This window comes from Antechinus flavipes, chromosome 2 (genome assembly GCF_016432865.1).
Source record: "Antechinus flavipes isolate AdamAnt ecotype Samford, QLD, Australia chromosome 2, AdamAnt_v2, whole genome shotgun sequence".
Lineage (NCBI taxonomy): Eukaryota > Metazoa > Chordata > Mammalia > Dasyuromorphia > Dasyuridae > Antechinus > Antechinus flavipes.
This window is the reverse complement of record NC_067399.1, coordinates 226,748,121-226,763,655: the sequence shown is the minus strand read 5'-3', so window position 1 is coordinate 226,763,655 and position 15,535 is coordinate 226,748,121. Positions and strand designations below refer to the sequence as shown.

The window sequence follows — 15,535 nt, the reverse complement described above, 5'->3', positions numbered from 1 at the left end:
CTTGTCTCTACCTCCTGGCTTTACTAGATTTTTTCATATCCCAGCTAAAATCTCACCATCTACAGGAAGCCTTTCTAATCCCTCTTCATTCTAGTATATTCTCTCTGTTGATTATTTCTTATTAATTCTGCATATATCTTGTTTGTACATACTTGTCTGCAGGTCGTCTCTCCCATTAGAGTGTCTTTTGCCTTTCTTTGAATGCCTAGCACATAGCGCAGTGCCTAGCATATAGTAGGCACTTAATAAGTGCTCATTTACTGACTTATTTGTGTCAGTGAGCACTGGACAAGAGAAAGGCTACTCTGGTTCCAAATGATGAATATCAGTTCTTTAGCCAAAAACATTCCTAACTTGTGGCATAGCAACATTCCAACCTATCTACAAATATCTTTTTGGCAATGTCCCATTTAATTTGACCACAAAGTAAATTTGGCCTTCATAATTTAGTTTCCAAGTGGGCCTACCCACCTGAGCAGATTGACTTGAAACTGGTTTTCCCAGCTAGGCATATCACATCCTCCACTATAAAATAATAAATTACTATTATGGTTTCTTTGATTTTGATTTTGGTTAAGATGAATAAAACCCAAATCCCTAGATGAAACTGATAAAATCTAGTTCCTGAATTTTAAAGATGTGGTTCCAAGTGGTGGGAACCCCATCAAGGCCCAACTATATAGCGAAACCCTTTTAGACATGGTCAATCAGCTTCCTTTAATTCAAATATCCAGGTACAGGAAAAAATTTAAAATAAAGAACTATCAGTTAAAATAGAAGTGTCACAACTAGACACAACTGAAAAACAATGCATAATAATAATAATAATAATGAAAGGTGTTGGGAACTTCTTGGCTATCTGTTGATTTCAACTGGCTTACAGAAAAATTTTTAAAATGAACTGTTAAAATCAACAAACAAAATACCATATACAGCTCTGGGAAAATTTCCATATTAAGATGCAGGTCCTAGTGTCCCATGGCAGGAACATTCTTATCTTTAAAGTCAATCTCCAAAGGTTTGGGGATCAGGAACAGGGATGAGGGGTTTTAAGCACAACAAGCTCTGGACTAAAGGAAGGGAGATCTAATGTCTGAGACTTGTAAAGGGGCTGCAGATGTCCTCTCTGTCCCTCTGGTCCATTTTTTCTTTTTAATTCTCAATCAGTTTTTCTCTTCTTCCATTTTACTTGCTATACTCATCCAATTCTAATCCCTATCCCTTCTTTTACTTTTTCTTCCTTAAATTAGCTTTTTATGCATCCTTCTTTCTTTTACCATCTTTTTTTTTTTCCCTCTCAGTCTTAACTGGCCAAAATCTGGAACTGATACCTATTTTAAAAAACCATTATCTTTATCAAATAGTTTCATGTTACCAACTTAACGCTAAAAAGTGAATAAACTGAGCAATCTTTATTTTCCTTTCTCTCAGAAAATTAAGCCTCAAACTAAGTTTCTGTATAGTTTCTCAGGGAATAAAAGCTCTCTTCACTACTCCTGTGCTGTAATATTTCATTTCAGAAAAGCAAAACAACTCCCTCTGGAGTAGATCTTAAGTATAACATTAGCTGAAGGATTCTTAGCAGGCAAACTGGTTAGACAGCAAATTAAAAATTAGCTTTCATTAGGTAGCAAATTCTACCAGTGAAGTTGGGGCAGTCACAGAAATCTGATCAATTCTGTGGAATGACACAGACAAAACTAAAGTTATTAAAAGTAATCATTTTTATACACATACTTGTCCTTAGAAAAAATGTTTAGATTTAAGATTACCCTTACCTGCCTTCATCTTCCCATCAAACTTTTTCAAGCTTTTTCAAGCAGATATAAAGTCACTCCAGAAACAAGGAGCAACGTATGTCTCATTCAGTTATTTGGTGACTATAAGCTCAAAATCATATTCACATCCCAGCCCATCATGCATAATCAAATGCACATACACATACATGACAAACATGGACTTGGGGACACAAACTGAGCAAGCTTAGGTTTCTCATAAGAACATGCTTTACTGGGTGGATGCTGGAAAGCCTTCACTTAGAATTGTGAAAAGCTCTGAAATACCTTTTAGGCCATATCACAAGAGCCTTGGGGAAAAAAAAACTAAGTCCTTTATGTAAATCCAATTTAACCAGTTGAGTTATGGATGAGAAGTTGGGATGGAGTATGCCAACTGGAAGGGAGAGGAATGATCATGCAAAAAGAGCAAGGGTCAGATGGTGCTTGCACTGACATCCACTTACTGCTTGCTTTTGTTCTTCTTCCTATAGGTGTTGGCCATGGAAAAAAAAGAGGCAGAGGGAGAAAGGGAATAAGTTAATAGCAACTCTGAAAGGTAACTCATTCATATAAATATTTGGCAGAAGCAACTGAAAGAACCAGGCACCTCGGAAAATAAAAGTTCTCTCAGAGCAACAGAGGTAGATCAAGACCACTTTTTCCTGTCTTGACAAACAAATCAATAACAGTAGCTGGAAAGGATCGAAGAGAACATTAATTCAAATAACTCATTTTACAGGTGAGGAAACAAATGCCTAGAAATATTCTATGACTTGCTTAATGTCACAATTAATTATTGGCAAAACTAAGACTGGAACCTAGGTCTCTTCCCATTCTATATGAAGCTGCTCCTGAGGTGAGTTGGATTTTTGACATCATTAAGTATTTTACCTCAATTGCCAAATCATCTTATTGATTACTCTCATTTTGCTATATTTATGTTGATTCCCTTACCTAATCTTCAATGTCTTCCTCCCCTTATTTATTAATTCTGTACTTCCTTCAGGACCCAACTGAAGACCCATCTTTTCCAGTAACTTTTTCTTGACTAAAGTTCAATTCTTCAGATAGTCTAGCAAGATCCTAACTGAACAAGTGATTATTATCCAATAGTAGAGAGAGAATGTGCTGCTGTGCTTAAATAGCCAACCAGCTACTCCCTATGCCTGTGCAGTGGCAACTTACCTTTAACACCGACTAGTGAGTTGTCTAGGGCACTGAAGGTCATGTGGTACACATCAGAGCTAAGATTGGAACCAGATTCTAATGACCCCAAGACTAGAACTCCTATTGACCATGCCAGGCTGCCTAACAATAAGTTGAAATTTATATAATAATTTCAAGGTTTGTAAAGTTCTTTACATTTGCTTTATTTTACTCTCAAAAACAGTCCTATTTTAAAGAATTATTGGTGCCTTTTTATAGATGAGGAGACTGAAACTCAGGGGGTTGACTTGCCTAAAGTCATATAGTAAATGTTGGGTTTGAAGTCGGGTCTCTCTGGACTTCAAGGATGATGCACACTTATCACTACACCTTGTGGGCTTCTCTGGTCAGGATGGAATAAGTATAGATAAGGAGAAAATAATTTTCATTTTAACAGGAGAAACCCACAGTCTGGAAGCTAAATTGATTTACTTAATCCTAACTAAGGTTAGGGGAAACTTAACACAGCAATAACCTCAATTTAGAGGAAGAGAGGCAAAGATGGTGTTAATAACTAGTTTATAATGAAAAGAATGAGAAGAGAATCTGATGCATCTTCCTTTCAACTTTGGTATCTCTGAATCCATTTGAAAGAGAAATTAGGACCAGAGAAATGGTTTCTAGTTGGCAGGAAGTGAGATCTTTTACTGACATTGAAGGATGGGGATGATTTTCATATCATAAAAGGTCGAGAAGTCTTTGTAGTTGGAAAATATTTTTCTTCCATGCAATCACACCACACTGCGGGGATATTTCCAATTCATTACTCCCTCCAATAATGGGCCATAAGGGGAAGGAATTATCTAACCAATTTCCAAACCATGATATCATTTCCCAGACCATTCAAGTTCAACTCTCATATATGGATTAGAATTGGACATAGAGAAATGCAACGATAGGCTGAAACTACTCCTGAGGATAGAAGATCTTGACAATATAATTCTCCAAAGCTGTTCTTTGGGTTCCTCCCTACTTCTATCCTCAGAACTACACTTGTTTGGATCCTAAATAAGAAGTCTTATTGAGTCAACAGAACGTGGAAATAACATCCCCACATGCTAGTGTATCCAAAATTTTAGACTTGGCACCATTAGGTGAAATGACTGTAATTATTATGTTGAATGACAAACATGAAACCATGATGTAAAATTTGAGAGGGTATATGTGGGAGCAGAGGAAGGAGGAGCACACAGAATAGGGGAGGCGTTTAAAGGCAGAAATTCTAGTATACATGGGAGAGCCTGACAGGAGATCTCTGTAACATTTTTTTTTTCAAGGAAGCTGAAATTTACTCACAAAATTCAGCTTTCTTTCTCAGTACAGGCAGCAATATTCTTATCCATTAAGAGATTCCACTTAGAATGTCTTTGTTAACAATTAGTTTTTAAGGTCAATAAACACAGAATAACAGTAACAGAAAGAGGTCACTTAAACATAGCAGATATAGTAACACTTTTTTGTAAATTCAAATCGGGAATGAAGTCAGAAAACACCTAAAAATATCTTTGCCACTTTTAATTAGGATGTTCTATTAAACACCCAGAAGCAATGGCATTGCTAAGGTGGTTGTTTGTACAGTTTGTTTCAGTATAACAGGTATACTGTTTGGCTGTTGATTTACCTTCTGCATCTCCAGTCCTTATGACCTCTTCCCCTATTCCAATTTCCCTTTCTTTGAGTGTCTCTGGTGAAGAGATGTTGATCCAAGATTAATCTTTCTATTTGATCTTATTCCCTTCCATCTTCTCTAGCAGATTACCTGCACAATTATTCCTTGAAATTTAAATATGTTCGTATTTACTGTCTCATTTCCTGCTTCTTGCAAACATGCTTTAGTTTCTTTTAACCCTTAAAAACACTCACTTAATTTTCCATCTTCTATCTTTCCTCTTTTTCACAGACTAACTCCAAAAAAAGTAGACATACTTGTTAATTTCACTTCCTCATCTCTCATAATGCAACTATTTAAAATTTTTGTCTGAATCTATTTGAAATCTGAGTGACTTCATTACTCAGTTGAATATAATCTCTTTAATGTTACAGATGATCTCAATTGTCACATCTGATGGTTCAACAATCATGTCTGCAGGTTTTTCAAGACCCAAGGATTTAATTCATTTAGGCCAGATGGCTTGATTTCATCAAAGGCAGGATGTTGCTCTCTTTTTTTCTACTTATTCATCTTGGGTATCAATTTTCTAAAAGTCATTTTTGTTTTCAAAATTTTTTATTTTGTTTCAGTGTCAAAGGCAATATCCCTTATAGAGAACAGAAATAAAATAAGAATTGAAAAGAATGTTGTAAAAAATTACCCTGGCATGGATTCTGTCAATACAAAGTTATTATTAAATAAAATAAAATTTAAAAAAAAAAAAGATAGTTGTCTGTCTTTTTTATTCCTTATTCTTCTGTAAGGGAATAATGACAGAATCCCACCTCTATATTCTCCACTCTCTTACTACCACATTGTTGTGAGGATCATGCTCGGCACAGAAAAAATGCTATATGGATATTAACTATTTTAAATTATCTCTTTAATTAGATGTAATTGTTTCATACTTACTAACTTTATATGGATTTTTAGATGTGACCAGTATATAATGCCAATGGTAATGAGATGAGTGATTTTCTGTGTATTCACCTAAAATGAGGTCAGCTGAATTGGTAATGGATTTGTTTCAAATTTTAAGTAATAATATTGTTTAGGATGTTGTTATATTTCTAAATTTTTCTTATATTGTGTAATTTATTGTACAACTGTTATCAGCTATGTTGTGAAAAAAGTAATTTCTCTTATAATCTAGATGTTTTTAGATTAAGAATTGTACTATTTTTAAAAAAATGGATGAGTTAGGATGCTATTAGGTAATTCTATCAATCCTGTTGATCACATGTTGGTAATATTCTGGAGTACTGTAGTTTAAAAACCTGGAAGTTTGCTTATATTAAAAGGAAGTTTCACCTAACGGTATCTGTCTTTTAGGAAAATTATAATATTGTTAACTAAATAATCTTTTAATTAAGTAACACAGATATTTAAAAAAAATTGATAATTACACAAAGAAAAGATCTTGTAAAATTTCCTTTGCAAATCTACATGTATTCTTAGAATCATCTAGTTATAAATTCTTAATCCTGTGCAAAGTTTGCTATGTTGTTGAATTCCTACTGAGTAAATGGGATACTAAAATAGGAATTCTTGCATAAAATGGGAGGGAAAATTTCAAGCCCACTTATAATGTAGAATTAGTTTCATCTAAAGTTATTTGTCTATCACTTGTGGAGGATATACACATTTTGAAAGAACTTAGTCTTAAACTTCATTCTTAAAGATTAATTTTGCTTTTAGGGGTAATACAAAATATCTTTAAAGAGGATCATATGTTTCAGTGTAAATTTGAAGGTTTGTTTTTTCTAGTGAACTATCACATATTCACTATTTATGGGGGAATTCTAAAATGTAATTATTTTTCTTGATTTCTAGTGATATATCTAAAGAGAAAAGGAAGAAAAAGATATTGAGTAAATTTTTTTAAAGGCCCAGTAAAGTTGGTTATTGTGATAAAGCTAACTTAATTGAGTATAATTTTTTTTGGCTTAAAAAAACTTAATCCCCTTCCCACCGTAAACACTTTTGAAAAAAAAGGTAGTAACTATGAATTTTGTAATGATTAAGAACTTATTTTTACTTTAATGGTACTTTGGGGATTTATGTTATTTAATGACATTTATACCAACTTAGTCTTAATAAATTGAATTTTGAAAATTTATTTTTGCTTTAAGGTTGAAAAAGAGAGGTATCTGTAATTTTAAAGGTTTCCAACTAATTTCCTTCATAAAAGTTTAGTGGTTATTCCTTTTAATATCAAAATAAATTTTAAGCTTCCTTTTTTTCCTGTTTTTTTTTTTCTTTTTTAGAGATACTTTTGGGAAGAAATGTTTAAGAAAAGAAATTCTTCTAAAATTTTTTTTTTGTAAAATTCTTTTGAATATTTTTTTAGGTTTAATAAATTTTCATTTGTAAGCTAATTTACCACAATAATAATTTGATATTGATGACAATATCAATGTCCAATCCTACTGTGATGAGTAAGACTTTAGGACCCTAAATATTTTTGGAGTTTCATTCTTGCTGTATCTTTGGATAGTCCTTAAATGTCCACTTTCAGAGAAAATCAGTAGTCAGTAATTCAATGGAAGCAACATCTAAGATCTAAATCTAGTGAATCTAGAATCTGTCACAGGAAATAATATAGGGAGGCTACCTTGAAAAGGTTAAGGCAGACTTTTTTTCATTCATTTTTCCAAATAAGAAATCTGTCCAGCAAGTTCCACATTATATATATATATATATATATATATATATATATAATATATATATATATCACTTATGGTGATATACATCCAGAGGACCAGTTTTGATGCTATTATAACCACATCCCTGCTTATAGTTTTCATAGCCAATTTCTTTTACGTAATATTGAATCTATTAGATATTAGATGGATACTGAAGCATTTAAATTACTGTGCTAAACTTAAGTAGGAAAGATCTTGTTGTTTTGATCTAAATTTGTTGTTATTCAATGGCCTAAACAAGAGTTAAATTAGTTCAAACTTGTCATATATATAGAATTGCAACAGAATTCCTGAAGCATCTCATTCTTTCAGAAAGATATGAGTATAATTAGACAAAGGTAAACAAGATTATGAAACAAAGATGTACATTAAGTCATGAGATTAAAGTCAGGAACCTCTTTTGTTTCTGTTTTAAGCAACAGGATTTCATTATAGACAGGTTAGTGAGGAGTAATAACTTGTGATTTACCTTGAATCTCCTTAATGGAAAAACTGATTTTACTCATATTTCTTATTTAATTCGGGATTAGAATATGTATAGAAACACATGCAAACTACTTAGGAGTCATCTTAAAGATATTCCTATTGTTTAGAGGGATTCTGAGAGCAGCAGCTTGTGTTTATGTCCATGTGCATATTCTTAATAAATAAATATATTTTACTATAGACTGTATTTCATATGATCTGTTCTTTGTTTACAATTTGGGATTATTATATTTATGCATCCCATCCCAAGTCTTTTGATGTTTGTTACTAAGAATCTTTTTTTTTTTTTTTTCCTCTACTGCATTTGGGGTTAAGTGACTTGCCCAGAGTCCCACAGCTAGTATTTGAACTCAGGTGCTCCTGATTTCAGGATTGGTGCTCTATCCACTGCGCCACCTAGCTGCCCCCTGTTACTAAGAATCTCAAAGCAAAATCATTTGTATATTATTGAACTTAAGGATGAATAACCATAAGTACAAATTATATTAAAATAAGACATGATTTTTCATGATGAACCTTTTACTGCTACTAATGTGAGATTATAGTCAATACTAATTATCTAGATATGTGATCCTTGAGATCTGAACCTTCCTGATGCTCTACTGGGACTTGCCATTTAAAACCTTATTAACTGATTATTATATTATTTTGAATCTGACTCCAGGTACAATCATCAAGAAATGCTGTTGAAAAAAGATTATGCGATGATCAATTCTGATGGATGTGGCTCTTTTCACCAATGATGTAATTCAGGCCAATTCTAATAAATTTGTGATGGAAAGAGCCAAATTTATTGAGAAAGAGAGAGAACTATGGGAACTGAATGTGGATCACAACATAGTATTTTCACCTTGTTTGTTGTTTGCTTGCTTTTTGTTTTGGTTCTCATTTTTTCCTTTTTGATCTTTTTTTTTTTTCTTGTGCAGCATGTAGAAATATGTATAGAAGAACTGCACATGTTTAACATATATTGGATTACTTACTGTCTGGGAGAGGGCATAAGGGAAGGGAGGGAGAAAAAATTTGAAACATAAGGTTATGAAAGGGTGAATGTTAAAAACGACCTTTGTATATATTTGAAAATAAAAAGCTAAACATAATGTAACTATTTAAAAAAAAGAAATGTTGTTCAGTCAATGATCCATCATAGCAGCAATCCTATGAAGTTTAAATGCATAGACTGCAGGTGGAGTTCGTATTGAAAAGGCTGGGAGAAACTACTGGCATGGGCTGAGGATTCAATTTTCCTAAAATATTTCTTAAATGAAATACATCCCACCTGGCTAACTTTAAACCTGGCTCAAAGTAATTGGCTATCTACTTACTTTTGCCTGGAATTAACAACAACAAGATAAAGGGACCATTTCCCTTATGTCCTCATTTTTCTTTTATGGCAAATTTCTATAATCATGTCAGATGATCAGCATGAACCCAATGTTAAATCTTTATCTTATAGGCTAATACTGAAGTGCATCTAAGTTATTATAAGATATAGGTATAAGATTTAAGTTATTTGGCCTAGAATTATAGTTCTTTCTATATTCCAAATAGCTAATTAAGTATTTACTTTTGACATCTGTTACTAGCCATACATTCCTGTGTAAGTTTAATTTTTTACAATGGTATGAAGTTACCTGGGCAAATAAGGCAAAAATTTGTGAAGCCAGGAAATAATTCTGTTATTTAATGAAGTCAATATCATAACCACCTCAGTTCTATTTTAAGAAAAAAGAATATCACTGTAATTAGTTTTCCTAAAAAAAGAATAGCTTGTGGTCTATCTTATAAATACCTTAAAGAGACGTCTACTTTTACTAGGGACTATTCATTTGAACATAGCTAAAAGTTGGAAATGTTTTGATTATAAATAATTTACTTGCTATGCACTTTAAAAACCGATTACTCAATGCATTCATGCATCCCATTCCTGACTCTTATGTCACAACTGAAGTTGATCTACCAACTTTTAAATGAATGCATTTTTGTATAAGAGTATATCTTCTTATAAAAAGAAAAAGGAAATAATTAAAAAACAACAACAAAAACAACAACAATAATTTGCTGGGCATTTGCCCTGTCCATAGCTTCCCATGATGAATAATCTCAGTTGATGTTGATGAAGACATTCTTTTCTCAGTGTTAACCCCTCTGTATCTCTCTCTCTGCCAGGATTTCTCTGCTAGACTTCTCTGTTAGGACCTTGACACTGAGGAAGTCAGCCTCCTAGCTAAAGCTGACTTCTCAGTGCCAATAATCTTTTGCCAATCTAACTTTTCTTTCTTTCGACCTGGGCCGACCAGAAGGAATTGCCACAACTCTGCACTGCCACGAACTTCATCAGTGTAAATACAGAATTTGGATTGTGGGTCACACACAGGTCAAACCTGTATTTGCTTATTAATATATATATTATATCTTTTTCCTTTTACCTCCAATTAGAATGTAAGCTCCTAGAGGCATGATCTGTTTCATTTTTGTCTTTGTAGTTTCAGTACGTATATAATGATGTATATAATTCATCTTTGTTGAATTGCACTGAATGAAATATAAGCAAACTACACATCAATAAAGGCAAAATATATCTTTGAAAAGAAAATTAGGATTCCAATTCTTCTTGTGCAATAAGAGAACTGTTCAATTCTGCACACATATATTGTATCTAGGATATACTGTGACACATTTAACATGTATAGGACTGCTTGCCATCTGGGGGAGGGGGTGGAGGGAAGGAGGGGAAAAGTTGGAACAGAAGTGAGTGCAAGGGATAATGTTGTAAAGAATTATCCAGGCATGGGTTCTCTCAATAAAAAGTTATAATTATTAAAAAAAAAGAAAAGAAAAGAAAATTAGGATTCTTTAGAGTTGATTTTTTTATTGGGCTAGAGGATAATTTTTTCCCCTGTAAGAGAAAAGCCATAAAATTTTAACAGAAATCAGTAAGGAAAATTATTTCTTATATACTCTTGGAATGGGACCTAATCCAAATTTCTTCATATTCTAGATAAAGAAATTGAGGCCAAACAATGTGAAATTACAGTCATGTAACTAGTTAGTACAGATGAAAGTCAATATTACTTCTCTTAGAAATCTGTCCACTAAAGAAATGAGATTTGTACACTATTAAAAGGATAAAAATTTCTTTTTGCATCTAGTATGTAGTATCATCTATTCTATATTGCCTCTGTAGATCATAAAAAAAAGAGTTAAAATCTGATTCTACATCTAGACCCTATCCCTTTCCTTCTAACGGAGGTTTTTTTCTCCTTCAATTAAACCCTTTCAGGACATCAGAGCAAGAGTAGCAGCCTGAATTCTTGGCACTTGAAATATTATAATTGGTGGTATTTAAAATCATAGTGCTTATTCTCACAGAATATATAGGAAGGTAAATGTGGACCTATGACCAAGAGGTAGTAACTTAAGGTCTATAATAGAGCAAGCAATTAATCTAAAAGGGTCTGATCTAGGCTACCCAGTTAGAGATTAGGATAAATAATTTCTCCTGGAATAAAAAAAATCACTCTAGGTCACTTAGGCATTTGTGATTGAATAATAACTGAGATCAGCTCTCTAATTGCTTTAATAGGGAGACAACGGGTAGATTTGATCACAATCTTCGGTAGTACTAGTGCTAAGTCCACATGAAGCTATTATGAAGCAAGGCTGTCAAAGCCCTGGTGGCTTCAAATTATGAGATAAGCCAAATACGTTCACAGGTGTATGCAACCCAAACTGTGATACTTTAAGCTGGCTAAAGTACAAGTTATCTGCCTGATAGCCAAAAGGGGACCTAGGGTTGGGTCTTGGGTGTATGTTTCAAAGAAGACATCCCTCTTTTATTTATTTTTTTTGGCTGAGGCAATTAGGATTGTGACTTGCCCAGGGTCACACAGTTAGGAAGTGTTAAGTGTCTGAGGTGACATTTGAACTCAGGTCCTCTTGACTTCAGGACTGGTGCTCTTTCCACTATGCCACCTAGCTGTCCAGACATCCCTATTTTTGAGATGACATTTTAGTGCTTTCTTCAGGGAAATCCTTGGAAGTGAGAGAGCAGAACCACCTTAATTTTACTGATGAAATATCTTTTCAGAACAAAACAAGTAGTTATTAAGAACATAAATGAAAGATGCTTTGAGATCACTGCCATACCTCTAATAATTATTTCAGTCCAGGACTCTGAACTCATTGTATGAGTATCTGATGTACAGATTGTCTGATATAACTGAAGGAGCTTTAGGCTTAGAATAGGGCTGGATTCAAATCTTGTCTATGATAATCGTTAGTTATGTGACCATGGATAAGTTATTTAACTGGAGTCTTCATTTCCTTCATGTAAGATGACATTAATAATAGTCATGAAGTTCACATCCTAGGAATGCTGTGAGGGTTAACTGAGATAATAAAGTGCTTTGTTGATCTTAAAGTGCTATATAAATGATAGTTATAATAATTATTATTGATATAAACTCCTTGAGAGCAAAAACCATATTTAGGGCAATCCCCTGAATGCATTTGATATTTGATAAATTTTTTTGAATATAAATACATTCCTTATATAAGTGTTTATGAATATGTGGGCCCAGAGTCAGGAAAATATAAATTTGGACTAAAAGAACTCAGGCCTTAACCAAAGGAAATGTATAATGAAAATTTAAAGTACAATTTCCAGCATCACTATTGCACTTTTTTTCAGGTTTCTCAGGCTAACTGAAATCAGTTTACAATGGATAGGCAAGTGTCTAATATGAAAAATTTACATCCTGATCTTCTTATTTTCTTTGCTATTACTTTGTTCAATTATTTCTGACTCTTTATGACTCCATTTGGGGTTTTCTTGTCAAAGATCCTTGAACGGTTTGCTATTTCCTTCTCTAGCTCATTGTATAGTTGAGGAAACTGAAGTAAAATAGGTGACTTGTCTAAAGTCACATAGATAGTCAGATCCACACTTAGGATAATAAGTTGTCCTAAATCTTGGTCTGGCATTCTAACTACTGTGTCCTAGCTACTCATTAAAATTCTACCTCTCCTAAATTCTAATTAAAGATTCCTCTCTCCAAAGGTTCCTCCTACAATTCCAACAGACTTATTGTCTGTTTTAGTCTTTTTTTTTTCACTGAATCATAGAGGTACTAGTTTGTGGTTGCAGTGTTACATGTGCATTGGCCTTTTTCCTCAGCTAGATTATAAATCCTTTGTATTCATCACAACACCTACCTAATAGAATGTGGGGCATACAGTAGTCACTAAAATATTTGTTGAATTCAATGAACAATCCTGTCTTTGTATCATGACCTTGAAATAACCCCAGTTAATCATAGTCTTTGCCCATTCCCAAAAATATGTCTCTTTAAAGGAGCTGGAAGAAGCCAAGAAAGATGATTGATTCTTAGGAGAGAATCTGAAGGCAATGAAATAATGGCTTTAATTCTAGCAGCTAAGTTAGTGTCCTCCCTGTATAGTTTAATGGTGTTCAACAGACAGACAGAACGTCAGAAGCTAAGAGCATAAGTAAAAGCTGCTTTGGGATTGCTGACACACTGCTTTATGAATAGTACCCAGTACATATTATCAGAAGGAAGACATTCAATTGCCTGGATAGTCTTTCCTTGTCTCAGATACTGGTTTAAAAAAGCCCAAGTGCTGTAGCATATATTCTCCTCCCAAAGGAAAATAGGACCTCAATAAGCCCTCTCCTATACAATATCCTAATATGCCTAACATAAAGCCACTTATTTCAGTTCAAAGAAAAGATTAATTGCAATTATTTAGAACAAGGATTTGAGTGATCCTTCTTTGCACTGCCCATGAACAAGGGGTTTGTTATGTAATACTTCATACTTACTGTTTGGTGAGCTTCCCCTGCCTCATACCCCCAATGACAAGGATCACATAGAATAGGCAATACAGACAAGTTGTGATCAGCATTACCAAAGATTACAGATCCATTTACATAAACTTAATGTTTATTTAATATGTCAACAATGTAAATAACTAAGCAGAATGCATAAAACAATTTAAGTGAAAACTAAGGAGCTACTATTTTAGAAGCATTAATCTACAGATAAATAATATGCTAATTAAAAACCATTCTCATCCAGTTATTAAAGCAATTATCTCAAGGTCATTAGCTTAGTTCCAGTTACCTTATATACTTAAAAGTAATAAAACTGTACTTATATTAAAATATTCACTTTTTCCCTAATTCAGATGGGCATTTCTACTAACTAATGAGCTTTTGCTAAACACTGGTCCTAGAAGCAACGATTAAAACTTAGTTCTCTACTGCAACAATACAATCAGGGCAGTAACTGCTGTTATGGAAGAAGATATAGAAAAGGTCCTCAGAGAATAAGAGATTTCTAAATGGGTCTATAGTTCTTACCTTTAGCAGCTTCATGAGCCCTTCTAGCTGTACCATTAGCTCTCGCCGGCTTTCCTGAAGGGCAGACATTCTTTGTTCCAATTCATCCTTCCTTTGCCTGTTCAGGAGGGGAAAAAAAGCTCTCAGAAAAGAAATCTTTGAGAAGAGGATTCCCAGAGAGAATAAAAAGGAGTAATTCCTGCTTCTTCATGCTGAAACTCTCATTTTGAAAAACAATAAAATCCGGTTTTTTGTTTTTTTTTTTTTTAAACACTGGATAAAAACTGCATTGGGGAAATTGAAATTTAGAATTCATAGAATCATAACACTTTAGAGCTCATGGGGAACCTTCTCAGGGGAACCTTTTCAGAGGCGATTCTAGTCCAGCTCAGACTCCAGAAGGAATCCCCACCACAGCACACCTGCCACTGGTTCTCAGACCTCTATCTAAAGACTTCCAGTGAAAGGGAAGCCATTACCTCAGCAAAGAGCTGGTTTCACTTAATGATAGTTCTAATTGTTGGGCATTATTCCTGACATCAATTTGCCTCTTTGAAATTTTTTTTTTACCTCCTGCTCCTTCTTCTTTCTGCAGCAGAAAAAGCCATCCAAATATTTGCATACAGCTACTATGTCCATTTTCTCCAAGGTAAGCACATTCAACTGATTGTCAGATCATACAGCCTCAAGGCCTTTCACATTTTTTGTCATACTCCTCTGGACACTCTCCAACTTAGCAATGTCCTTTCTAAACTGTAGCAGCAAGAGCTAAATTCACTGCTCAGGATGTTCCCTGAGCAGGGCAAAGTATAACAAAACCATCACCTTCTTGGTTCCCTCCTTTTCCTTAAGTCTCAGCTGCCCTTATGTTTTTTGAGATGCCACAATACACTGCTGATTCATATTGAGATTTTTGTCTGTTCTATTAGATTTTTTTCAAACAACTACTTTCTAATTATATTTTACTGTTTTTATATTTACAAACATGGTTTTAAAAACTTCATATATAAGACTATGCAATTATTTCAAATGAATTTTATTTTATCAGATTAAGCTCATTCCCTTAATCACTGATGGGGGCACTGCCTCAGTCCAACTGGGATCTGTTAAGGATTTTAAAAAGCTTAAAAAGACCAAGGTCTCCCACTGCATTTAAGACCCTTTGCAGTAGTCCTGCTCTCTATCTTGCAACTGGAACCAGATGGGTCTGGAGGAGAAAGTGAGGCTGGTGACTCTGTCCACCCCTCCCTCACTTCAATCCAATTTACTTGCATGTCATGGCATCACCTCCCTGATGTCATGGTCTTCTTTGAGAATGAAAGACAGACAACAACAACACAGAAAG

At 33.9% G+C, this 15,535-nt stretch overlaps 1 protein-coding gene across 8 annotated transcripts in view; it reads right to left on the bottom strand.

The window, feature by feature from the left end:
- DTNB (dystrobrevin beta) overlaps positions 1 to 15,535 on the bottom strand; it is a 361,849-nt gene that overhangs the window by 62,437 nt on the left and 283,877 nt on the right. For 6 of the 8 annotated variants that reach the window (XM_051976347.1, XM_051976345.1, XM_051976351.1 and 3 more), the window contains 2 exons: positions 14,212 to 14,308; positions 2,243 to 2,263 (listed from right to left, as the gene is read on the bottom strand). In XM_051976347.1, the coding sequence (XP_051832307.1) occupies positions 2,243 to 2,263; positions 14,212 to 14,308 (118 nt within the window). The remainder of the gene's footprint in view (positions 1 to 2,242; positions 2,264 to 14,211; positions 14,309 to 15,535) is intronic. The other 2 variants (XM_051976346.1, XM_051976350.1) reach the window with 1 other exon arrangement.